This window comes from Periplaneta americana, chromosome 15 (genome assembly GCF_040183065.1).
Source record: "Periplaneta americana isolate PAMFEO1 chromosome 15, P.americana_PAMFEO1_priV1, whole genome shotgun sequence".
In the NCBI taxonomy this organism is placed as follows: Eukaryota; Metazoa; Arthropoda; class Insecta; order Blattodea; family Blattidae; genus Periplaneta; species Periplaneta americana.
In genome coordinates this window covers 66,150,014-66,176,282 of record NC_091131.1, presented here as the reverse complement: position 1 = coordinate 66,176,282, position 26,269 = coordinate 66,150,014, and the positions used below count along the sequence as shown (strand labels likewise).

At 35.8% G+C, this 26,269-nt stretch overlaps 2 protein-coding genes across 8 annotated transcripts in view; one reads left to right on the top strand and one right to left on the bottom strand.

The window, feature by feature from the left end:
- Positions 1 to 5,918, top strand: part of LOC138715055 (cilia- and flagella-associated protein 410) — a 61,376-nt gene extending 55,458 nt beyond the window's left edge. For 4 of the 7 annotated variants that reach the window (XM_069847508.1, XM_069847510.1, XM_069847511.1 and 1 more), the window contains 4 exons: positions 651 to 693; positions 770 to 880; positions 2,443 to 2,583; positions 2,660 to 5,918. In XM_069847508.1, coding sequence (XP_069703609.1) covers positions 651 to 693; positions 770 to 880; positions 2,443 to 2,583; positions 2,660 to 2,860 — 496 coding nt within the window. In that variant the 3' untranslated portion in view covers positions 2,861 to 5,918. The remainder of the gene's footprint in view (positions 1 to 650; positions 694 to 769; positions 881 to 2,442; positions 2,584 to 2,659) is intronic. The other 3 variants (XM_069847513.1, XM_069847514.1, XM_069847515.1) reach the window with 2 other exon arrangements.
- LOC138715056 (uncharacterized) lies at positions 3,603 to 19,086 on the bottom strand. Its single transcript, XM_069847516.1, has 6 exons — positions 18,816 to 19,086; positions 16,295 to 16,393; positions 15,075 to 15,260; positions 13,327 to 13,684; positions 9,103 to 9,182; positions 3,603 to 6,095 (listed from the first exon to the last, which is right to left on the bottom strand). Exons 1-6 carry the CDS (start codon positions 19,069 to 19,071, stop codon positions 5,947 to 5,949), a joined length of 1,128 nt encoding a protein of 375 aa, XP_069703617.1. The 5' UTR covers positions 19,072 to 19,086; the 3' UTR covers positions 3,603 to 5,946.
- Positions 19,087 to 26,269: the final 7,183 nt, after the last annotated feature.

Below are 26,269 nucleotides of genomic sequence, written 5' to 3'. Positions count from 1 at the left end.
ATAAGATAAAATAAAACTCACTGAAATAATGTATTATCCAGTGTCATATGCAGAATTTTTTCAAGGGGGGAGGGGTCATTATTAAAATTGTTTACATTAATTTCGATTATTATTATTATTATTATTATTATTATTATTATTATTATATGATATATTAATATTATATCATATTCTAATAGAACGTGTTCATGAACATCCTTATAAAATCTTTGAAATGTAATTTTTTCACAGCATCTCCTATGAACAATCAGATCTCAGAAAGTATGTGTTGTAGACCCATGTTTAATAGGCATTATTTTCTTGTTTTGATGCATGCTAGCACCTCCTAAAATATTGGATACTTGTTTTTTAACACCCCGTATATATTTAGTCACAAGTCACTTTGTTTCCATAGATATTCCTGTTATGTAAAGTAATCAAATATATTGAAATATATGTATTTAAGTTCAAGGAGGGGATTCAAACCCAGTAACCCCCCCCCCCCTTTCCGTATGCCCCTGATTATGTATCACACATTAGGAAACAAAAATTGTATTTATAAATGTTACAGTAATTTTTAACGATTTTGAGGCCGTTTTATAATTCTTTATATATTTGGATCATATAAATCCAGATTCTGATTATATAACATCCCTGTTTCATTTGCACAGGTATACGCGGCAGCACAGTGGACCTTACAGCTCTCCATATGAAGTGAGTATCGTATGACATTGTAACACACACTCTGGTGTTGAGTGAACTGTGAGTGACTAACCTTACCTGTACATAGCGCTCCCCGACCTCCACTAACAGCCAGCCAGAGGAGGTGTCACCGTCCGAGAGCATCAAGGATGAGATCAGCTGCTCCATGGCCATGTCGAGCAGCATGCCTCTCATGAAGGTAAAACTACATGCTGCTTGTGCGATCATCACAGTATTGCTTTCATATATATAGAAAACAGTTTTATTTCGCCTTGCATGTTATAAGTAGACAAATAGCATTAGATTATTTGCATGCTTATATGTTGCTGTACCCTAAGATTTAGACTTCAAAACCATTTCTGTGGCTGCTTGTTCTGTGGAAAATTCGCCATATGGATCCATTGTAGCTCGTACTCTGGAGAATATGGCACTGGTTAAAGGGATTATTGTGAAATGTGGAGTGATGGTGCAGAAGAGGTGGGAGTAATTAAAGAAATCCTTGTCTACTACAAAGGTCTCTAGTATGTAAAACTGATTCTCTCGTTGCTCGGCTTACAGTATCCCTACTAAATATAAATACATTAAGAGTCCTGTCTTGAGAGTTATTTTCAAATATACAGAAAGCTCCTATGCAAAGCAATTCCACTCCAGCCCCTCTACCTAACAAAATCTGTTGGCAGGCAGCAAGTGGTCATACACTGGCGTACGGACAAGTCTGTACATGCTTCCCTAAGCAGACCCATTCCACTCCACCTTCCACCACTTAGCTTCCTCGGGTGGAAGCTCCACACTACTGTCAGTCATCATATAAGCCGACAGAACATAACTAACTGGGACCGGCCTGCATAGGAACTCTCTGTACATGCAATTGTCCATCCCAGTCATGAAACATGACATTTTACTGCTTTACAGTATCAACAAAATCCAGGTTCCATTGAAATTTATAAATATTTTGAAAACTTCGTCATAACAAATTTTATATTAAGCAACAATTGCGTAAAATAGACAGACATGATGAAAATCGGAATATAGGTGATATACTTTGCATACTCTCTTAAATGTTATTCATGATAAATTCTCTGTCTTCATAACCATACATTTCTAGTTATATATTGTACACTCATAATAAAAATTATGTAATCTCTCTCTGAAACACAACCAAATTTTTTTAAAGGTTTTTAAGTAGGCCTAAATATATCAGACAGAACACCAGATAGTTCAATATTTTCGTTTGAAGAGGTTATGCTATAACATAATTCATTCCATCAAATACATGGTACAGAAGTTTTGTAAAGCAATTTGTCGCTGGTCAATCAAAATGGAAAATAAAGTGAAAGAACCTAACACTAACACAGCTGACTTCAGAGTTGAGTGGTTACAGTTATTTCCTTTATATCCAAAGTTCATGCTTCAAATGCATCTGAAGGTAGTGGATTTCTAAGCACGATAAAAATTCTTAGCATGGCTTCATTTAGAAAGAAGTAAAGCTGCAGGTTTGTGGAACAGATTTACTTTATATTAAAGAGACCTGTGCATGAATGAGTATTCAGGCAAAATTTATTCGCTATTTTTCAACCAGATTTCGTGCTTGCAAAAAGAGAAGTAGTAGGAAAAGTTGTAGAAATGATGAACAGGCTGACGACATACACAAAAGCTTACTCTCACTCCAAATGTAATTTGAAAACACCTCGGTAGTCGCATGATGCTGCATGATCAGTTGGTTGATGTGGAACCACTGACGCAGTGTTGGTTGTGGTGCAGGACGTGTCTCCCGGTGGGGAGGAGATGCACCGTAGCAGCAGTGGTGGTGGGCGCTGCTGCCATGTGGGCCAGGCGGTCTGTGACAGCAGCAGTGACGGAAGTGCAAGCAGCAGCCAGTATGGGGGGCGGAATGGGCGGGGGGTGAGTGTAGTGTGACGAGTGTAGAGTGTGTGAGAGTCGTGGGAACACTGCTAACTCCCAGTCTGTCTGTCTGCAGGAAGAACAGCATTTCTCCACACAGCAGCGAGTCAGCTCCTCCGACAAGGGACTGTCCAACTCGCGGCCGCCATACCCACGCAGGCCTGTGACCCGTAGCTCCAACATCCTGTCGGCTGTGCTGTGCCTCATCAAGGAGCTGGACTACCCCAACCTCGAGGTTGTGGAGATGGCCGTACGCTCGCGCATGGATGAACTGTGACTGTGCTGGGCATGTGGGCGCCGCCTGCTGCTGTACCGCCGATAGCCATGCCCATCTCTTGCTGAATAAAGACTACTTTCTGAACTTGGATGTCTGCATTTCCTACTGGAAGTAGCTTAGTGTTGTCACATCAAAGTTTTCTTAAAGACATTTTTTTCAGGCTTGTCAAGTTGTACATTGGCGTTGTACTTAAAGCGCAGTGTGGGTCCTGGTGGTGGTGAAGTAGTAGTTGTTTCATTTGTGGTGCTGAGTCATCTGCCTCTTCTATAAGGTGCGGAGTGACTGGTTTTATGTTGTTGTGGAGGTAGCTCGAAATGACTGACAAATGAATCAGACATTGTGCAGGATAAGAAGCCAGAAATGAAATTATGAACAAGCATCAGGCTTAATTCCAGTGAGAATTAACAGTAAACATGATTGAAACTGCAGGACGTCTTGCAGAGTTAGTTATTACAAACTCTGCAACCAGCCAGAAGGCTGATAAGAGCTTGAACAATACATGCAAGCAGTTCTTTTCTTCTCTTTCTTTCATTCCTATCACTTATTTTTTAACTGATTAAATTTCCAACTTCTTTACTGTGTTAATATTTAGGATTTACTCAGCTGACTAGTTTCGAAGTCTTGTGCTTCATTGTCTAAAGAAATGTGATTACTAAGAGATTTGTCCCAAAGCAAATAATTTGTTACGCTTACATATATCTCATTTCAAAAATATTGTTTTCCCCATTTGGTGACTTTTGTGTTACACGGTATCTTTGAAAATCCATTTTGTTAAAGTAATTATACTTCTAAATTGTGGGTTTCAATTTATATCAGTGATTGTTCAGTACGTGATGAATTGTAAGCCATTGTTCCCCTCTGACTTCTCATGACAAGCAGCTAACCAGCTCACTTTAGTTTTCCAGTACATCAGCTTCTTACTGTTGTCAGTAGGTTCGAAATATGCTACAGGACAATTGAAACGTCTATTTCAGGATCAGGCTTTAGATAATGAAGAACAAGACTTCGAAACTAGTCAGTCAGATAAGTCTTAAATATTAACACAGTAAAGTTGGAAATTTAATCAGTGATATATTAATGTTAAAAGTGTACATAAAAAAATGAAGACTTATTTTTTCCTTTCAATTCTCCATTTCTTCTTTTGGCTCTTTGTATCTTTCATTTTCCTCTTTATTTATTTTCTTCTCCCTCTGTTCTCTCTTTCATTTTTGATACCACAATCAACATCAGTGATCAGACCTTTCAGTCTGTTCCTTCTCAAAATTGTGCACGCCATCATTTCAAAGGGTTGACCTACATTCCTCTTTATTTATTTTCTCTTTCCTTTCTTTCTTACAGTTTGTAATGTCCTATATTACTATTAATGTATGGCAAGTGTATCAGACTCAGGTTCAGATCTCGTTAAGTTGGAGTCTGTAGTGAGTAAGATCTCGAGGAGTACTCCCCTTCGTCTTGGGCTAGTTATGAATGTTTACTGTTAATTGTCATGCCTGCGAGTTGTGTGTATGGCAGCTGTACTTGAAGGTTGTGTTTTTTTGTTGCTTTAACAATGCAAAAGGCTTGTGCTGCTTAATCCCGTGGGCTTGAGCCTGGTGTGTAGGAGGAGCGAAAATTCCAGAAATCATATGAAACAGATCTGCATTGCAGTTGAGCATCATGAAATATGACGTCATCAGATTACAAATTGTGATTTTTCAGAGACTTAAAATACAACTGCCAACGATTGTGTATCTTCAATTGGCTCCATGTTTGTGAAAAAAATTTTATATTTCATAATAATTTATTTCATATATTACTTATCTATTAAAATTATTTACAGATACTAAATTTGGCAAATTTACATAACGTTTGAGTTGTTGTATAGACGTACTTAAGAGATGTGCTACATGTTTGCATTGCAGGTACTGCACCAGTGCGAAATATGAAATGTCATTATTGCAACTGATACAAAACGAATTGTTACATTTGAATGATTCATTGTAAGAGTGGAGCTCTCCCATAGCCGAAGTAAGAATGTTGACTTTTATTAGAATGTTCATAATAGTCATATTTTTATTATTCAGATATAATTGAGACATAAATGTTTTTACTTCAGAATATCCGTGAATTATCAAAGGGATTGCAAAAAATCACTTGCTCGAAGCAAGGATGTTTCATTGTGTTGTACGTGTGATAAATCCAATGAAATTTTGTATATTATTTATATGGGTTAATTCACTCTGTTAATCAAATATGGCAACTCAGCAAACGGACTGGCCTTGGGTTAATATTATGCTATGGTGTGTAAGGTTTTTGTAATTTTCCTAGTTCAGGCAAATTTTGGGATAGTACTATAAAATAGGGAATAATTTTTATGAACTGTTATCCTCATTGGCACAAAGGAATATCGATTTTGGAAAGTAGAAAATAACTTGCGACAGGTGAAAGAAAAGTAATCTTACATTGGATTGCCCTTCATATAGGATTTACAGGCAATAAACTGGCACATTCATAGACGAAAAGAGGACCTGACATCTACCAATAACAGAAAACTGCATCAATACATAGTATAAAATGGACACTGCTTAGAAGATACAAAATGGAAAAGTCGCAAATAATGAACCAATCAATATAAAGTAGATATTGAAGCTAGAATCTTTCACAATGGAAATAAGCAACTGAAACTTACAATTTACCTATTTAGGACATGACTGTCCAGCAAACCACTTATATCGTATCAATATATTCAACTCTGGTAACTGTGGAATATGTAAGAGATTCTAACTCTACCCTGAACTGCTAAATAACTGTTAAAATATGCTAGTTTAAAAAATTAAATCACAAAGTGAAAGATGCAAGTTGGTACCGGTACTAGGAAGCATGGAAGAAATTTATGTAAACGTTAAATGCCTGCTATTAGAAAGACAGATATGACTTTAAAATTGGCCATGACCGTTTGTTGTGTGTCCCATCTGCACTAGGTTCCAAGCCTGCGGCCCGCCCAAGCAGAACTGATATTATTAATGTTTTGTATAGGAGAGAGTGCTGTTGACGCAATAAACACACGTTTTATACACTTTGTCGTATTACACCGTCCTTCCCTCTTACTATGTACAGGCTGTGTTGTCAAGGAATCCATCTTCATCGACACAGTAGACTGTGCCATTATTGGTGTATTGTTTGGACTCGTAGTTGCCACTGCCACTACATTTCTGCATCACACTGTCCCCATATATCTTCTTGTCACGTGCACACCCTGAAACATGTTAGTGTGAACTGCTGTAAAGTAGAACTGGTATGTATATGCTAAAACGAATATAAAAGAACATATATTTTATATTTATGCGGATACTTAAGCAAAGAAGGGCAGCACTGTTACTTACAGACCTCTTACTAAATCTATGTTTTACTCTGTGAAAAGATTTATTAAATCTACATACGTAGACTTCAACAAACAAAATTTGATAACACAATCTCAAGGGGAAAAAATGGAACTCTCTGCATCATAATCCACAGTTAATTCCCGATTTACCACGCAAATCGTCTGTAGTTGCATTTAGATTGGCAACAGGCCATGACTGTTTGCCCAAGCACCTGCATATAATTGGAATATATCAATCCCCTAACTGCCCATTGTGCAATTCAAATCAAGAAATGGATTCGGAACTCCTCAAAATCTGTGCTCCAGTGGCTGACCATGACAATACCTTTGAAAAATATTGGAGTGCAAGAGGTCAAATGACTTTGTCAAACGCGTGGCATTAGAAAACAACAACATATTTATACAACTATACGTAAAAGTTCACGAAAATATGCAGTTTGAATATGCAATTAAAAATTAATTATATTGGGTTAGAAAACATGCCACTGTCTTCGTCTTACTCTCTGCTGATACAATGTGATAAAAGTCCTTCTGATATTTTTCTTGGTGGAATTAGGTTTCTGAAGAATATTTCATAGAGTGGAAATTTTTCTACATTACATGCTAACTGTATCCAAAACTACTGAAATTGGAAAGAATAGGGTTTTCAAGTACTTAATATCACCATTTTTTTCTCAAGAACCCACTTACTGTAAAAATTAAAATGCTGCCCTACTAATAAATCTGAGCTTTAAAAGGGTCAATTGATCTACAGGGCAAGTCAAACTTAAGGGACCGGCACTTCAGTCCGGCAAGCAGATCACCAGCTGCTGCAGATAATATTATTTCCATCTCATGGCACCACAGTCTGGCAAGTGGCAAGTCGTGTAACTAGTGAATTATTTATTTAAGGAAGTGGGGAGAATCAAAATATTCTCCATTACATTTTATACACATAGCGCAGTGAAGTATGAAGTTCTGGGACACTTGCTGAAATCCATCCTCAGTAGTGTTGCATATTAGTTATGTACGTTTCTTCGAGAATGCAACCTGTTTCTCGCCACTTATTAAATAATTCAACAACACAATGTTTCAATGATTGCGCAGTCTCTAGAAAGCACCACTGAAACTTACATAAACACAACTCTTATGACTTCTTCTTCAGTAGATACGTTTCATCGAGGAAATTGCATTGCCGTACTGTGTATCTAACCATGTTTAAAAATGTTAATTTCTCACAGTCAGTAGAGAGTATATAACTGATTAAATGCGAACGTGGTGTAACAACTGATAAGGAAAGTATACTCATGAAGTCTTGAGTCGACCTTAAACTTAAATTGCCACCATTCTTATCGAACTGCAAGATTCCAGTGTGTGAATTATTAGTGTGTTGAGCGTATCCCAGATTTTAATACACTGCTTCCACATGTGTATAGAACGTAATGGAGGGCATTTTGAGCAACTGCTCCAAAATTCGGGTGAGTTCGTCTTCATTTCCGTAAATAAATAATTTACTAGTTACCAATACGTGAAAGATCACTTCTCACCAGGTCCGTATTTAGGATATATGATCCCCCTGTGTAGTCATTTATTTTATGCCCCTCAGCTAAACTTCAGCATCGCTATACATTTACAGATTACCAGCAATAAGTTGTGGAATTATTTACTTCAATTTTATTTTAAACTATATTGAAGTATTTAAACTTAAATTAATACACAACACATAAAACAAATGTGCAAGTTAAATTTATAAATTATTCTGAAAATAAAATATATGAACGACTTAACCTAATGCTGGCATCCTAACTCTGCCTATACTTATAACTATTAAGTGTTGAAACTTAAACAATTACATTTACAATCTCGGATCATTAGTCATTTCACTAGACTTAGGAAAACCAGAACTGTCCCGACCAAATCAGGACGTCTGGTCACCTTATAATGGAATATGTGAAAGAAAAGACTGAACACATCACTGGTCACCAGTTAGAAGTAATGTTTTGGATCTCAAAACGATTTGTATTCAGTATATTATGGGCTGTCCTATGCCTTTTGATTATAATGTTTGAATTCATTCCGGTTTTGTTTCAGTATATGTACAGTAGTGGAAAAAAAAAAACCGGACTGATTCTTGTAACTGATTTCAGAGCCTTGTTCACTCCAGAGCATGATAGACTGGTAACTAAGACTTTCGTGGTTCGAATCCTTCCTGGGAAGGAATTTTTTTTCGTTCCTTATTCAAATTTATTCCCAATACTTTTCGATTGCTGGTAAAATTCATGTTCTGGGAATAATAAGTTAATTAAGTAGTAAAATATCGCTGCAATCGAAAAGTATTGGGAATAAATTTGAATAAGGAACAAAAAAAAGTTTCCTTCCCAGGCAGAATTCGAACCAGAAAGTCTTAGTTACCAGTCTATCGTGCTCTGGAGTGAACAAGGCTCTGAAATCAGTCCAGTTTTTTTTTGCCACTGCTGTACATACTCCTTGCAAAGAATAGTTTTATTCCTTAATTTTGTAAAATGGCCATGAATTGAAGACTTGAATAACCCAGACAAGGTGGGACTTGCAGCAACAAGAAACTTCACATTACAGGTGATGATAACATTACCCTTGGAATGTGATATGTATTGCCAATATCTTTAATGAATGACTGTGAATGTTAGAGCGTTACAACATTTGCAATCACTATGAATCATCCGAACACAAAATCGCTGTTATCTGTCACAGCGATTTTTCCAGAGCTGTCACAGTTCGGAGTTGTGATGGCAAAACATAGCCACAGTCTACCTTCTATATCACCAAGACGTAACTGTCAAACAGTAGCACTTTACATGTGTTCAAAAAATTAATACACAACATGCATTTTGGATTGCTCATTTGATTCAAGTAAAGCACTCACTGCAATTCATTTTAGGGAAATCAGCGTACTCTGCAGAATAGCCCTCAATTCTGGTCTTGTCTTTCCAGGCGCAGTAAAACCTGCAACAGGTATGTACAAATGCAAATTCAACAACTGGTCATATACCGGATATTGTTTATTTTCCTTTTATTTTGCAGTATTCATAGCAGTACAGTATACAAATAAGATGAAGAATTGCTTAAATTTACGCAACAGCAAAAATATGGTATTAACTAAATTTGAAGATTACTTATGGGGTGATATTTCTTATATCTTTGCTGTCTTTTCTTCTTGCAGAAGAAAGTATTACAATAAAACTAATAAAATATTTGCAAATTACAGCTATAACTAAAACATTTTAAACCATCTCATTTATCTGTAACACTAGTACTAATGTGTGTAATATGAAATTTGGACTTAGAAGGAATAGAATTTTTTTTTTTTTAGGAATTGCTAAATACGGATGAAGAGACCACAAATGATATGAATATACACACCGGGAACTATAGAGAATACTAATAATAGAAACTTTAAGCATACATACCAAATGTAAGTATAGAATAAAATTCTTACATTAGTAGCAAAACTGAAACAACAGTACTCACAGACAAGTTACAAAATTGTAATTAATAACCAAATTGTTGAACAGATCGCACCATTCAACTTCTGGAATGTAATATCTCGTACCGTACAGTAAAGAACTGAAGAACATGCTGTGAGTTATCCTAATCAATACATTTCAGAAAACAAAGTGTGTGTGCGTGCATGTGTTTTTTTTAGCCGGATGACTCCGAAGATTCTTCTTATAGTACTTATAGTTGGGGGAACTAAAAAAAAAAAACCAACAATCCATTCACACACCTGATTGTATGAGTAGCCTTGAAACATGAACTTGTCAACTCCTGACTTATGCCATTGGCTAGGTAAAGTTTAGTGAAACATTTTTACAATCCCTACGTCTTGCTGATTATGGTCCATAATTTGTTTTGCTGAAGAATCTTTGGATGAATTTATAATATGTAATCACCTTAAAATGTTTAGGTTCCTTGCATCTTTGACAGACACCTTTTAGTAATTTTATCTGAACCATACAACGGGGTTAGTCTGATATAGTAATTTGAAACTAATCAATTATGTTTTCTTAAACAAAAAACTGTGCATGTTCCTAGTAATTTGAAAGCATTGTTGACACTCATGTTTCTAAGAAAGTTTATTAAATTTTCCAGCAACAACTTATAACATGTAATTCACGCACAACTCTCCGTGTTCAGTAGCGAGGAGGATTGTAGAGATGTGCTACTTTTTGTACTGAAAAATTTTTGTAGAAAACTTGTACTGCACTTCACTACATATTTTGTTAATAGGGTAAGTAACACAATATTTAATTTCATAGGAGCACCCTAAGGGTTAGTGTAAAATATTAGAGATAAAATTATTTTAGTTTTCATATTATGCTCTTTTTTAATGTAGTGTTGTTTTGGAAGATGACTCCAATCAGGTGAATTTTTAAGTAAGAAGCTGGTCATTTATGGTTGGGATTGATTTTATTACTAAGTTATAGGATGCGTATTTTCAGGGCTAGAGGTGTTACAACCAAACGTTTCATCCACTACTCTGGTGGACATCTTCAGTGGCGTGGCATGGTAAACTTGTGCGGAGAGATCTGCTGTGTGTATCAGGAACTGGCATTGAGACTGGCAGCACGTCGATATTTAAGGTGTGGGACTGTTGTTGCTTGTCGTCGCCGCGGTCCGCACCAGTGGCTTCTAACGTCGTAAAATAACCCACTAAAAAAAACAGGAAGCACCTGCATGTGATGGGACTGACTGCAGACTCAACCTGCAGGAAGTGCGGAAGAGAAATGGAACTTCTCTCCACATACTATGCGATTGTGAGCCTTTGTCCACAATCAGATATGCCCTCTTGGGCTCGGATAGGCTGGAACCAAAGGATATGAGGAAAGCAGACCCAGCGAATAGGGATTATAAAGAATGGACACTTCGCGTCGGTACCTTTGATGTAGCCGGACTGATTTCAATGACCTTCAAGCCAGTTAGAGCGTGAGATTCTCCTTTCTTCCTAGAGTTGGCGCTGACATCACACCAGCTAGCAGCGGAAATATAACACATAATTAATACATCTAGGTACATTATGTACTCAAAATAAATTGGATCCATAAAATAATAAATTCGTCATTAACTGTAATGTCTAGACTCTAGAGTTCCTTTATAATGAGAGTTGAGACGACCCCAACAACAATTAAAATATGTAATGATTTGATAGCAGTGAAAATGGAAAAACAAAACTCTTATGAGAAGTAAAACCATATACCTATATTATATTATATACAAATATTAAACCAATTCGATACCGTAAACTGGGGTTACTTTGAACACAGAGGAAACTTTGAACATTTTTTCAGAAAATCATATTTAGGTTTCTACATGCTGCACTTGTTATAGATGGAGGTAAATTTGATATGAGAATGATTTTATGATAATTTACCTCCATCTATAACAAGTGCAGCATGTAGAAATCTAAATATGATTTTCTGAAAAAATGTTCAAAGTTTCCTCTGTGTTCAAAGTAACCCCAGTTTACGGTACATAATTTTATAATATATTATACAGGGTGTTTCAAAAATACGGGGCATAATTTCAGGTATGTATTTCCCACATGTAGACAATCAAAATAGTTCATTACAACATGTGTCCGGAAATGCTTCATTTCCGAGTTATGGCCTTCACAACATTGAAATTCACCGGAACGTTTTTCTTTCCGCACGTCGTTGTCATTACAGAAGATGTTCAAAATGTCCACCTCCTGCTTGAATACAGACCTCACATCGATGTCTCATTGACCTGCGAACACGATCCCAAACTCCAGGAGTATTGCGTGTGTCCTCAGAACATGCCACAATTCGATTCCGAAGGGATTCCAAATCAGGCACCAGAGACGAATAAACCAATGATTTTAAATGACCCCACAAGTAGAAATCGTGAGGGTTCAGATCAGGTGAGCGTGGAGGCCAAGCAATTGGGCCACCTCTACCTATCCATCGATCAGGAAACCTTCGATCCAAGTACCGGCGAGCCGTACGACTGAAGTGTGCAGGAGCGCCATCATGCAAGAAGTGAATGTGTTGACGATTGATCAGTGGAGTGTCTTCTAAAACATGAGGTATGGTGTTTTCCAGGAAGTTTGTGTACGCCTGCCCGGTAAGTCTGTTTGATTTGAATACATGTCGCACAGTCTAACACCTACACAACACAGAATGTAACCTTCGCCTCGGAATGAACTGTCAGAGTGCCCTCTTAATGCCTCCTTTGATGGCAACGACCTGCGGAAAGAAAAACGTTCCGGTGAATTTCAATGTTGTGAAGGCCATAACTCGGAAATAAAGCATTTCCGGACACATGTTGTAATGAACTATTTTGATTGTCTACATGTGGGAAATACATACCTGAAATTATGCCCCGTATTTTTTAAACACCCTGTATTATTTTATAATATAATTTATTATATCTGAAATATAAAAAATTATTATTACTACTAGTTTGTCATTGAGAAATAAGGAAAAGCTGTTAACTTGAATTTATTTGAAGCAAAGCGTTACTGGATTATGCAATAAAGTAGGCGATGTTTGGATCCTGTGTCTCAACTCTATACTCAATTATTATCTTAGCGTATGCTCGATTACATTAACCTCTAGCGCTTGAAAGTGGAGCTAAACGCTGGCGCACAGAGAAACAAAACACAGGAAAATTTGTTCAGTGTCCATTCTTTATAATCCCTATTCGCTGGCAGACCCAAGAGCAATCCTGGACTTCAAGAAACCTTTGGGACTTGGATAAACTTTCCAGTTATCTGAAGCACAATGGGCGCACTTATGTGGCCTACATGCATGCGACCGAAAGGGCTTGACCCATTTCAATTCATTCATTCTTCCACAACAGAACGGATTGCAGACCTATGCATATCACTGAAAGTTATATGGCAATAGTGGTGCCTACAGTGATGATCGCCTTCTTTATTATTTTTTCAAGATTATCCTTTTCAGGATGTGGCCTTTTGCACTTCAAGACAACAACCTTACATAGTAGACACACGTGGTATGACTTCGTGATGTGAAGTCAACGTAACTCAAGACAACACAGAACATTACATTCACAATGGACAAACAGGCAGGACCGCAGCTTGGCAGTGGTATTCATTTGTACATACGTGTTAGTATCCTGCTGCACGGCGCCATAGCTGCCATCAAGGTCGCAATTGGTATAGGGGAAGTTTGGATTGTTTGCTTTGTGTGCAGCCATCTCCCGTATCACACGTGCCTGCGCCACCTGCTGACTCTCGCACTGGCGCAGATATTTTGAGCCCACCAGTGTTGCGTTGTAGCAGGGCAGTGTTTTCATCATACCCTCTGGCAGCACACGTGATTTGGGCACTCCCGTGCGCTCCTCTGCACACCAGCACACCCCATTGTCGCACTGCAACTCCTCAAAGTTTCCTTGTGTATCACAGTGCAGTGTCACGTCCAGGCGCCCATTTGCACGCAGCTCCTCAACACGTCGACTGCATGCTAAATGGAAAGTCTTCAGAGTAAATTGCATGACACAATATATTGTTACTTTCGTATGTGAAAGATTTAATAATGTTTTTACAGCAATTATTTCATGAACCCCTTCTTTTAAAATTCAAGTTGCCATCATAGTTTTTATATTATTATTATTATTATTATTATTATTATTATCATCATCATCATCATCATCATCATCATCATATCTTGTGATGTAACTGTGAAGTTCAGAAATACAGTCAACTCTGGATATAGTGAACCTCTGTGGACTTGCATATTTCGTTCACTATATCCGAGGTGTCTCTCCCCTAACCTTAAATGTCAGAAATGAATGAAATTGTGAACAAGAAAATAAAATATTTCATTTTTGTGGAATGGATTACACTATATACTGCTACAACAGGCAGTGATGTTGAGATGACGCCAAGACACAGAAGGCTCTGAGGATGGTGTCAAGTAGCACCGAAACAGCTGTAAGCTGCACATGCTTACATAATTAACACGAGTAAGTTCGCCGTTTAATCAAGTGTTTATTTTTAATTTTTTTATCTAAAAAACAAAAATTTACCTTCTCATAAGAAATTTAAAAAAATACTTCTATTGTAGACGCTACAAAGATTGCAGTTTATATTGTTCATTTGACATTCAGGGATAAATATAAAAAAGGAATAGCTCAGAGATATTCATATTTGTGGACATAATCATAAAAACAGCACACCAGTACACAAAAATGGCCATTTTTTTTTTGTTATGATATTTACTCATAATGTTGAAACTTTTAGTAAATCTAAAAATAGTCTATAATTGCAGAAGCAGTGAATACTGAGCATGTCAAATTGCAAGGTGAAAGAGTCATGGGTTGCTGAGAAAAAAATATTAAATTTCCCTAATTTTTTAATACTCAAACCTGTATAACCCTCCCCCCCTCCTCCTTAATAAGCCCAAATTTTAAGAGTTACTTAAAGCTTCTGAACATGATAATTTCAATACTAATATATCAAAAGTCTTCAAGTTCAGTTTTATAGTTTCAGTTCTGTTCCCCGTACAAGTTTCAGAGTCTTTGTACCAGTTTTAGAATCCTCCATTTCGCCAGCATAATGGATCCCAAAAGGTATCTATATGCTGCTTTTTAGGACCTTTAGAAAAATATGTTTCGAAGTCTTTTTTCTGTTTACAAATTCGGCAAGTGCAATTTATTATTTCGCAAGACTATCAGCTATAGCTCTTTGTATCTAGCATCTGTTCACTCGAAAAATTTATATTTGATTGGAGTTTGATTCAAAATTCTAAAAATTTTGTCAGTCACTGGTTTATGTGATTTCACATACTCATGAGCTTCCTGTAAATTAACTTACATTATACTTTCCTGATTTATTTTCGCCAGAATACTTACCACATGTCATATTGCTAGCTTCAGACCACAATGCCTCACCAAAGATGCGCTTTCCATTTACATCGACACAAAAGCATTTGCCAGTGGGCTTATCCCCTTTACACTGGATTGGTGCGTAGTCAGTTCCAATACAACGTGGCGTCCAGGAATCATAACCCGAAAGTGCTTTGCCTACACAGGAGTTCGCTGCAAGCATTGATACCCATCATCCACCAGGTTACTTGAGAGTTCATTCTGCAATGCTTATATTTATTAAATATTAGTGAGCTTCTGTGAAAAAGCGGTAATTCTTTTGAGAAAATGCACAGTTAAAATCATCAGTTAAAAATGTTATTTCCAAGCTTTTATTCTTAGATTTCTAATCACATATTTATGACTTTTTAAGGTGTCATTGTTAGTATCTAATGATTCTTTGTCGCTTTTTCTTATTTAAAGTTTCTCGTCAATGCACTGATTTGACATAGCTGTTCAGAATGTATTTTACTTCTTCATTAGTGGTGTTACAAAGTGTTCACTGTCTGTTGTGTGAATGACCGGAATTCCGAGTTAGTGAATACGTCATTTTTAATTGCCTATTGGAATAATGTTATTTCTCTAGAAGTTGGTCATGCTTATTGTATTTTTATGTGCAATACAGATGAAGTGTTCTTTGGTTTCATTTTTTATGCATTTTCTGCAGAGGAATGTGTTTGACAGAGTGAAAAAATAGAGATATTCATATGCGATTAAATGGGTTGTTTTTGTACGTGCTGTAAAGATAGACCTACTGAATGAATAGATGGTACAAAAATCGCAACGTGGCAAGCCAGCTCTCCACCAAGCAACTCACAGTCTCTGGTTATGTGAAAAGCTTGCTATAAGTGATATGCCACGCATTCAACACACCACAAACTATTATTACAAATTGTTACTAAATATTATAAGCAGTTAAAACACAATTTATTTGCCCAAATTAAGAAAGATGTTCAAATTGCCTACCTTCTTATTCCAAATATTTGTTACATCTGTGTAAGAAGTGACGCGCCACTTACTGCATTTTCTGTTGAGAAATTGAGATGTTTTTCCGAATGTTACCAGTACTTTTAAGCTCTTCTAGAGTACAGTATGTGGATCATATGAGGAGACAAAGATGGAGTCAGAAAATAGGAAAGACTGGAGAATGAAGTGTTTGCAGTGAAATGAATGAATGAATTATGACTGCATATGAGATTTGGACTTACCATCATCTAGTTTACATTTATACTTCTTATCCTTTGGATCCTCCTTACAGGAGTAGCCCGGCATGCAGTCTGTGTTTGTCACACATATGTCTCCTGGTTCTGCAAAAAAGTGAAATATTTAAAATCGAATACCAGTATCTATGTTTGTTCAAATTAGTGTGAGTTTAGAAATTTGGTTTTGGGTGGGTGGTGTAAGAAAATAAATTGTAGATAGCTTATTGCTAGAGACTGCAGATTTCCACATTAGCAATAAAAGCGACAAATCGGTGATTAAAAAGAAAGTTGTTTCTCTTTGCTAATATGCCTGTAACAGTACGGTACCGAAAATGGCAATATTTTTATCGCGAATTTTCGCGATAGATGTGTTTCAGAGCGAAATAAATTATTTCGGCAAAAAAAAAAAAGAAAAAAGCGAAATTTATTAAAAATTTGCATTTCATTGCTTTTTGAACTGCCCATTGTGCAACTCAAACCAAGAAATGGATTCGGAACACCTCAAAATCTGTGCTTCAGTGGCTGACCATGATAATATCTTTGAAAAATATTGGAGTGCAAGAGGCCAAATGACTTTATTGTCAAACACCTGGCTTTAGAAAACAACAACAAAATTTAATCCAGTTTTAAGCACCTTGAACCTGTGAACATAACATCTATTTTTCTTACAAGCTGAAAGCTAGATTGGAGATTAAGAGATTACCCCTACTTCGAAACCTGGTCATTGATACTTGGTGGGGGGGAGGGAGGCGGAGTACTATCCATATGAAAAGTTGATTTTGTTTGGTGGTGTTATAGTAAGGCCAAGTATGTTGCTATTTTAGGAACTTTTTCCAATATTCAGTTGTAACAATGGGTCATCCTCGACAGTTACACTTAATTCCAGAGCTAAAGAATTTACTATTGAGTGTCTTTATGTGTCCGAGAGTATTATTTTAATGTGTAAATTTTGTAATGTGCGAGTAGATTGGGAGGAACGAGACACAGTGTCTAAATTTTGTTTCAAAAATAAACACACACACGGTATTAGGGGTATATGGGCAAATACTTTTAGAAGTAATCAGGAATAGTATACTGAACCACATTATGTAAAAAACTTCTCAATCTTCGAAGTTATTTTTTTAGACTTGGAAAAAATACAATTTCTTTAGGTTCGTTAATACTTTTTTTTTTTTTTATTTTTAGTTTTACTTGATTATTTTACGACACTGTATAAACTACGAGGTTAGAGGCCGAGGATTTGCTATGACATTTGTCTTACGATTGGGGAAAACCTTTGTAAAAACCCAACAAGGTAATCAGTCGAAGCAGGAAACAAACTTGTGCCCGAGGGCAACTCTGAATCGACATGCAAGCATCTTAGCTAGCTGAGCTACGCTGGTGGCTCCGTTAATACTTCCAGGCGATTAGTTTTTTCCTATAAACGCTTGGCTAGTTACGCGGAGGTCCAACCTTGTGGGGATTTTCTATCCTCCTGGCTTACCTTGAAGGTCTTTGTATGGTACTCTGACAGATAATCAAATAATTTGACGTGGATCCACGTTTTGTGAGGCCTTTTTTTACATTAACACATGGGTTTAAATTCATTATTCATTTTTTACTGTAATAAATTCGAATTTCTAAAACAGCCTACATTTTTATTCTGATAAGGATGGTAGACAGCAATAAAACAAAAGCATTGAAATTAATGTTAACTATTAAATTGTCGAAATAAAAATAGGTTTTTTAAGCGATGTGGCATTCATTTCCAAACTATCACGAAAGATTTGAAATAAATTTACATTTAAAATTTGTTATTGAAGTAAAATAAACATACGAAATAAAATAATATCACAATAGATATCAAGTACGCCTGTACAGAGTGACCAGATTTTCAAAATATAAAAAAGTGACATTTTGAATTTTTCAGCACTTAAGAAGGGACAAAAACGGGACACTTCTGGTAGACCACATAAAAATGGAATAATATAATTGTAATTAATGTGTAATTATCTGGAATGAGTTAAACACAGAATTCAAGTGTACTTTACAGGAGTATCAGCATCAGCATTATTATTATATTTATACATCTTTATTACACAACTTTTAACACTATATCACTTCAGAATATATATGCTTTATATTCCGAATATTATAATGTAATAAAGATAGCATTGTTATAGTAATTCGAATGTGCCGCAGTACCAAGCACAGGGATTATACTGAAGGAGGGATAGAAGGCCTATGCCTTATGCCGATGTAGATTTTATTACTCTGACAGTGAAAAATTAGAAAAGAGAAAACGATTATGGACATAAAAATACTCCGATCTAAATACGTCATTTTTTTTTAAGTTCAAGGGAAGGAGGGGATTCAAACTCGGTAACCTCCTCCCTTCCGTATGCCCCTGAATAAAAGTTTTAGTAACTGAAATAAAAATTTACGTATCTACTCACTAACAGTTAAAATGATGTAATGAAATAGAAAGTAGTCGCCTTTCGGATTTTTCACTGTATTGCGCCCATTAAATGACAAGTGACGTCCTTACCCAAGTAGTAGACACATCCTGCGCACATCTGACATACGTGCACATCTTCCTCCCAGAATCCATCCTCTCCACACGTCCTGTTATTGAGGCACTGTAAGCTGAAATAAGACTGTTCATATCCTGGACACACGGCCCCCTGGCCAAGTGCCTTGCTTGTTGAGGTCACCAGCACCAGCACCACTAACCAAGCACCCGTCCCAGTCATCCTGCCAGTCTCAAATGATACTGTGGCTGTCAGAAGCTGATAAACTGGCATCAGATAAGACAAAACAAGGTGTGTCCAGTTCATGTATTTTAGTGACGTGCTAATGTAAGAGATCCGATATCAGATAAGAAAGAGGAAGGGGTGTCCAGCTCATATGTTATTGACGTGCCGACTCCTATCACTTCAGAGCAAGGGGTATCCAACACATGCATTATTAGTGATGCGCCAACATGCCAAACAGAAAGAAAAAAGGTGTTCAATTTGTGTGTTAGTATTGTGCTCAAGAAACAAATTTTGCTGCTATCAGATAAGAAATAGCAAGGGTGTCCAGCTCATGTATTTTTAGAGATGAGCGCTGTAACATATTTTATTGGTTCAGATGAGAAAGAGCACGGGGTGTCCAACACATGTATTATTAGTAATGTATCAATGTAACATATTCTACTAATATGACATAAGAAAAACAAGAAGTGTTCATCTCACTCGTTTTAATGATATGTCAATGTCATAAATTTCAGCTAATATCAGCTCTAGGGTCTATTTACAATAAAATTGATAATAAACTCATGTTGAAACCTCCCCTCAAACTGGGCACATAGATAGATCTCCATAGCAGATAGCACGGGGATTTTTTAACTTATTCTTGACTTTTGAGTGTATTTTTAAATATGACATATACTCCTGTTACAAGTTGCTGTCGGTCTTTTCATCCTTGTTTAGTTAAGCTGTCATGTGGCTAGCAAAACATTTTCTCGAATAAATCAATGAAACAAGAGGAACTTTGTCTAACAAAGAAAAGTTATTAATTTTTTGCATTATGTATACAGACTGAACCGTAAACAATGCCATTAATTTCAGGGGGTTATTCTTTGAGATATTTCAAACAAAAAAGTTTAATATAATTTTGCTCGTTTTTGTTTCCTTTTCGAGATAAAAATTGTTTTATACGAAACATTTCATAGCGTGTTTTGGGAAAGCCATTGATTTAATTTCCAATATGCTCAGTCAATTTAAGAGATCAGTGTATTATGATAATGAATTATTGATAGAACTTTAGTGTCCTTTAAATGTGCAGAAATTTTATCCAAACAAATGTAACATTGTAAAATTCCTTTGTAGAACGAAAAGTCACATTTGTTTGGATAAAATTTCTGCAAATTTAAATAATAATAATAATAATAATAATAATGATTTATTTAACCTGGCAGAGTTAAGGCCATACGGCCTTCTCTAACACTCAACCAGGAGTAAAGACTGTGTTACAAAAACACTACAAATTTACAAATTACACTACAATTTTACACACAAAACTGAATAAGATAATAATAATAATAATAAAATATAAACAACAAATAAGAGGAAATCAGACATAATATATAACATACAGAAAGAAAGAAAAAAGCATAATAATATGTGAACAGCAGATCAAAATAAATGAGGCATACAAAAAAAGACAATTATTCATAATAATAATAATAATAATAATAATAATAATAATAATAATAATAAATAAGAATAGTAATAATGATAATGATAATAATAATAATAATAATAATAATAATAATAATACTAATAGTAGTAATAAAATAGTGCAGTACAAAGTATACAGTGAATACAATATTTCTAAGTACACACAATAAGAAAAATTAAGATTATATATAGCTCAACTTACACAGTAGAGATATAACATTATCGGAAAATATGAAAACAAAAATATAAAATAAGTTGAATATCATTAGAACATAAAAAAAATGTGAATACATGGAAACATGCAATACAACACTTGTCATAATAGTAAGTTAGTTTGGCAACTCGTCATAAGATAATTTTCTAACTTGGATTTGAAAGAATTCAATGTTCGGCAGCCCTTGACTTCAGGCGGCAGAGAGTTCCAGTGACGAGAGGTAGCAACAGTGAAGGATGAGGAATACAGAGACGATGCGTGAAGTGGAATTTCTAGCGTGTTATCGCATTGTGATCGAGTATTAATGTTATGATAGTGAGAGAGAGTATGAAAACGAGCGAATAAATAATAGGGGGATGAAGTGTGCATAATTCGATATAAGAGAGAAAGTGAGTGCAGATTTCTCCTCTCATGTAACCTAAGCCATGATAACTTCTTGAAAGAAGGTGAGATATGATCATAGTATCGAACATTACAAATGAAGCGGACGCACGCGTTATGAACACGCTGTAGTTTCTGAGTGGAATCAATCCTGAGATCACTGAACAAAACGTCGCAATAATCGAAGTGAGGTAGAATGAGTGTCTGTACCAGCGTCTGTTTTAATTTAGATGGATAATGATACAATCTTTTTAGCGAATGGAGAATAGAGAATGCCTTCTTACATGTACTAAAATTCTTTCAAGCATTTATTATCATAAAACCTCCTCTCTTAAATTGACTGAGCATGTTGGGAATTAAATGAATGGCTTTTCCAAAACACACTATGAAATGTTTCATATAAAACCATTTTTATCTCGAAAATGAAGCAAAAACGAGCAAAATTATATTAAACTGTTTTTGTTTAAAATATCTCAAAGAATAATCTGAAATTAATGACATTATTTACGATTCATTCTGTGTAAAACTGTTTTTCAGACTTTAGTGCAAAAGATATGGGTGAAATTGAAGCCTCAGAAGCGAATTGGCAAAGTCAGTACATGTTCCCAGTCACAGGACTGTTTATTGCATTCATGAATTGATAAACAAGTCAAGCATTCACGAAGACAATTATTGTAGTAGTAATAGTCGTGGTAATCATGATGGTGGTATATATAGTGGCAATGGTTTATTTAATTATGCTTTCAACTGCCGAGATTAGGTAATGTCAGAATTCAACATGGGTGAAAAATGGCTGATAAATTCTGCCTGAGTCCTCTTTCAGGAACAAGGTTCTTATATGTTCCTTAAATCTATGATACAGGACCCACAGCTTACTTCCTTCTTTGAGGAAGCCATGCCACGAACTTATCACCCTTTAAAATCCATTATCCTCAGCTGGGTTGAACTTGCAAAAAAAATGTATCACAAAAGTAATACACCTTCATTTGTCAGCTTATACCGTACTATATAATGTAACAAATTACAAAGGAAGTCTTTGAAATTGATTTGGACTATATCCTCACTATTTTTTTTAATGAAAACATAATTTTTCTTCTTTCTTCACGTTACCACATATTTTTCTATGCATCATTTTTATGAAGAATGTCAAAACGTTTAAATCTCTTGATTCGATATAAACAGTGTTCTAATGTTGTTCATTTCCAGTTGTCAAAACAAATTGGGCACTATGAGTTTGGTTTTGATATTGTTCAGAAATTGAGTAACATATTATTCACTTAATAGCCTAAGGATATAAGTGTTTTATGTTTGTTGTAGAAATGAGTATTGTAGTGACCTAGATGCTTGATGAAAGAATTGTTACTGGAACTAGCACTCTTGTAGAATTTAATTTTCAGAAGTTTCATATTCAGATCACTGCGTATTTGTACATTAGTTGTGTATTAATCTGAACTGTGAATTATTCATAACACCTTGTTTTCAATAATCTGGAAAAATTAAAACACTGTTTATGAGCATAACATCAAGCTGAAGTGGAATAAGTTAGTACCGGTATATATATTTTTTACTTTGTTGTTTAACGACGCTGTATCAACTACGAGGTTATTTAGCGTCGATGGAATTGGTGATAACGAGATGAGACCGAGGATTCGCCATAGATTACCTGACATTTGCCTTATGGTTGGGGAAAACCTCGGAAAAAACCCAACCAGGTAATCAGCCCAAGCGGGAATCGAACCCGCGTCCGAACGCAACTTCGGATTGGCAGGCAAGTGCCTTAGCCGACCGAGCTATTCTGGTGGCTAAGTTAGTATTGAGAAGCAGCATTTTGTAGAGCATAATTTTTCTTCTTAAGCTGAGAACTTGTGATTTAAGCTGTGTAAAGAACTGGAAAGTACGATATAAGATTTTTGGATGTCATAGAGTCTATATGCTTGTGGCATAACAATCTGTACCAGTAGTTAAGAAGAATGCCAAGGTATTTGACGTGTCACTGTATTCAGTTTTCTATTATTTGTTCGAATTTTGTCTCGTGGTCCTTTTAGGCATTTTCTGAACATTAATGACTGACATTTTTCAGAATTTAGTGAGATGTGGCATTGTTTGAACCACTTCTTCAAAAGATAAAGATGATTTTCAATTCAATGAATCAATGTCGTCAGTATCAGGCGTGGCTCGTCTTTAGGTTCACTCGTTCACTGAACCCACTGTCTCTTGATGCTAATGGCATCTCGGGGTTCATTCTCAGAAGTGAACCAGCAAGAGCTGCTAAAACAGCATGTGGCAGTGGGCAAATGTGAAGAAATAGAGGGAAAGTGTGTTTAAAAAATGGCGTAGTCGCCACCGAAAATCGTGGCTCCAACATTGCCTTTCTCTGTCGCATACACTATCCTTCTCTGTCATTCACACTTCTCTCTCCAAAGCTATCTACGGAACAGCCTTCTCTTTTGTTGACACTTCAGAGGGGATAGCGGTCAGGAAGGATTTGACCATGAATTTGTCAGAAAATGTGCTGTCTTTAGTATACAGTAGCAGTTATAAGATTATATTCTCGCTATGTGGACATATTGGACATCTGTATTCTAGTGACACCAATATTATTGGAAATACGTTTTACAGGAGAACGTATTTTTCGAATAAGGATGGAACATTCGAATCGCGCGAATCCTCGTGATTTTTCGTTATTGAGATCTTTCTAATCGTAAAGAAAAATAAAAGTTGTAACTTTAGAAAGAGTAGTTTTATCTCCATTGACGTCCAATAGATGCGTTCACTAACCAAAAAAGGCTATTGTTGCAATTTCGATGGTACCTGGATCACTAATATTACCTTGTGAGCCCTAAGTGCTACACTGTTTGATGTCGTATGCCATTTTATTTATTTTATTGGGTTATTTTATGATGCTGTATCAACATCTAGGTTATTTAGCGTCTGAATGAAATGGTGATAATGCTGGTAAAATGAGTCCGGGGTCCAGCACCGAAAGTTACCCAGCATTTGCTCGTATTGGGTTGAGGGAAAACCCCGGAAAAAACCTCAACCAGGTAACTTGCCCCGACTGGGATTCGAACCTGGGCCACCTGGTTTCGCGGCCAGACCCGCTGACCGTTACTCCACAGGTGTGGACTCGTATGCCATCTATGGGCATATTTTTCTCGAAAACTTTTCTTAAATTTGTTTTTCCTTAACCACATATTTATAATTTCCTTCAGTCAAAACATTAATTTGAAGTAGTTTGTTCTTATTCTTTTATAATATTACAAGTGCATTATTATTATTATTATTATTATTATTATTATTATTATTATTATTATTGTTGTTGGTGTTGTTGTTGTTGTTGGCCGGCGGGAAAAAGACCTTTGGGGAGGCCAGGACGTAGATGGGAAGATAATATTAAAATGGATTTGAGGGAGGTGGGATATGATGGTAGAGACTAGATTAATCTTGCTCAGGATAGGGACCAATGGCGGGCTTATGTGAGGGCGACAATGAACCTCCGGGTTCCTTAAAAGCCAGTAAGTAAGTAAGTATTATTATTGTTGTTTAGAAGGATTCTAGATTCAGGAGATTCGAGAAATTAGAGAACTTTTAGGATTCGAATTCGACAAATTTAGAATTCATCCCACCTCTAGTTTGTAATAATAATAAAACAGCGCAGAAACTAACAGGAAGACAAAAAATAGGAAATATTGGAGAATGATGGGTTTGCATTGAAAAATCTTCCTTTAGGAAGAAAACTATGAGTGAAGGAATTACAATGGCAGAAAATGGTGGTGTTGTACTCCAGAAAACTACCTTTTCAACTCTTACGTTAGAAAAAAAATTGTAAATAAAAGTTCTTGGGTCCTCTTCCACTTTTAAAAATGTCTTAGAACCAATTATGTAAGAGTAAATTGCTTTGTAGAGTGTCTAAACTTCACATTTTTTAAAGAAATAACTGGATCAGTGGCTGTAAAGTCACAAGCAAATTGTTGTGTTTTCCATATTTACTCTCTGCTAAGAGAGTGATGCCAGTTAGTTGAAAGCAAGGGTGTGTGATTTAAATTATCTAACACTAATAATTGAAAAAAAAAACGCGAAGAATCTATGGTTCATAAGAATTCAACCCTGGATCTATCAATGCTTGAAAAAGGAGATACTGTATCAGGAAGAACACGACACTGCATTCAGGAGGAATACTAAAAGAAATAATGACTTGGTGAGAAAAAAAAACTTTGATTTCAATGACAGTGATCGTATTCTCAACAAAATAGAGATAAGGGTGGTTTTTCATCCTCTTCCACATTATTGCATTAGGTGAGAGTTTATTTGATTCTATAGTTTTTTTATACGTAATATAATAGCTTTACTTTTTCGTGAACATGAACTTGTTCCCAAAAAAAAAAAATAATGTTGTGATTATTGAGTATTCATTATGTGAACCCCCAACATCAAATCTCATGAACAACCACTGGTCAGCATACAAAAGTGTTTGGGTTTTGTAGTGTAGGGACCAAACACTGAGCCCCAAGATACACCAGCTTTTGCTATATGATATGATGATTAGAGAGCGCATTTGGGGTTTGTAGACTGCAACATCGACTATAGGTATGACCATAAACAGCACGTAAGGCAGTGCAGTGTACTGTCCTCATACACCCAGAACCATAACTAAACTTGGTGATACAGTCATTTCAGCTACATATTTCTAGTGTTCCGTGAATGTACTTTAAGATAATAAACCACCTACAGCTTACATTTCACATTAAGTTACTATGTTTATTTATAATTTACACAATTCAGTGTGTTACAGAATTATAATACACATATTTACAATAATTTATACAGTTAACCACACATACAAAATGTATATTAACTTACTTTGCACTACTTTACCTTCCTTCATGGTTACACTTGTTGCAATGAAGAACAATATATTTCATCGGGGATTGACACGTGAACCTCTAACGATATTCAGTTAGGCAGTGTATATTCTGCGAAAAACTCTCCACAAATCATGATGTGGCAGGGGCAAATTAAAAATATGATACCTACCGATACACCATTATTTTAGTCTATTTCTCAACACAGTATCCAATATAAATTCTTAAAATTACGGAAAAAAAAAAAAAAAAAAAAAAAACATAAAATTAAGGAAACTAGATTTATAGGTATAATAAAATGTATTTTCCTCTCGATAAAATT

Coding starts and splice junctions, on each gene's coding strand:
- LOC138715056 (XM_069847516.1), bottom strand. CDS start 19,071: ATGCCAGTTTATCAGCTTCTGACAGCCACAGTATCATTTGAGACTGGC. Junction 16,394..18,815: donor AGGATGTGTCTACTACTTGG/GTAAGGACGTCA, acceptor ACTTTTTTGCAG/AACCAGGAGACATATGTGTG. Junction 6,096..9,102: donor TTTCCCTAAAATGAATTGCA/GTGAGTGCTTTA, acceptor AACATGTTTCAG/GGTGTGCACGTGACAAGAAG.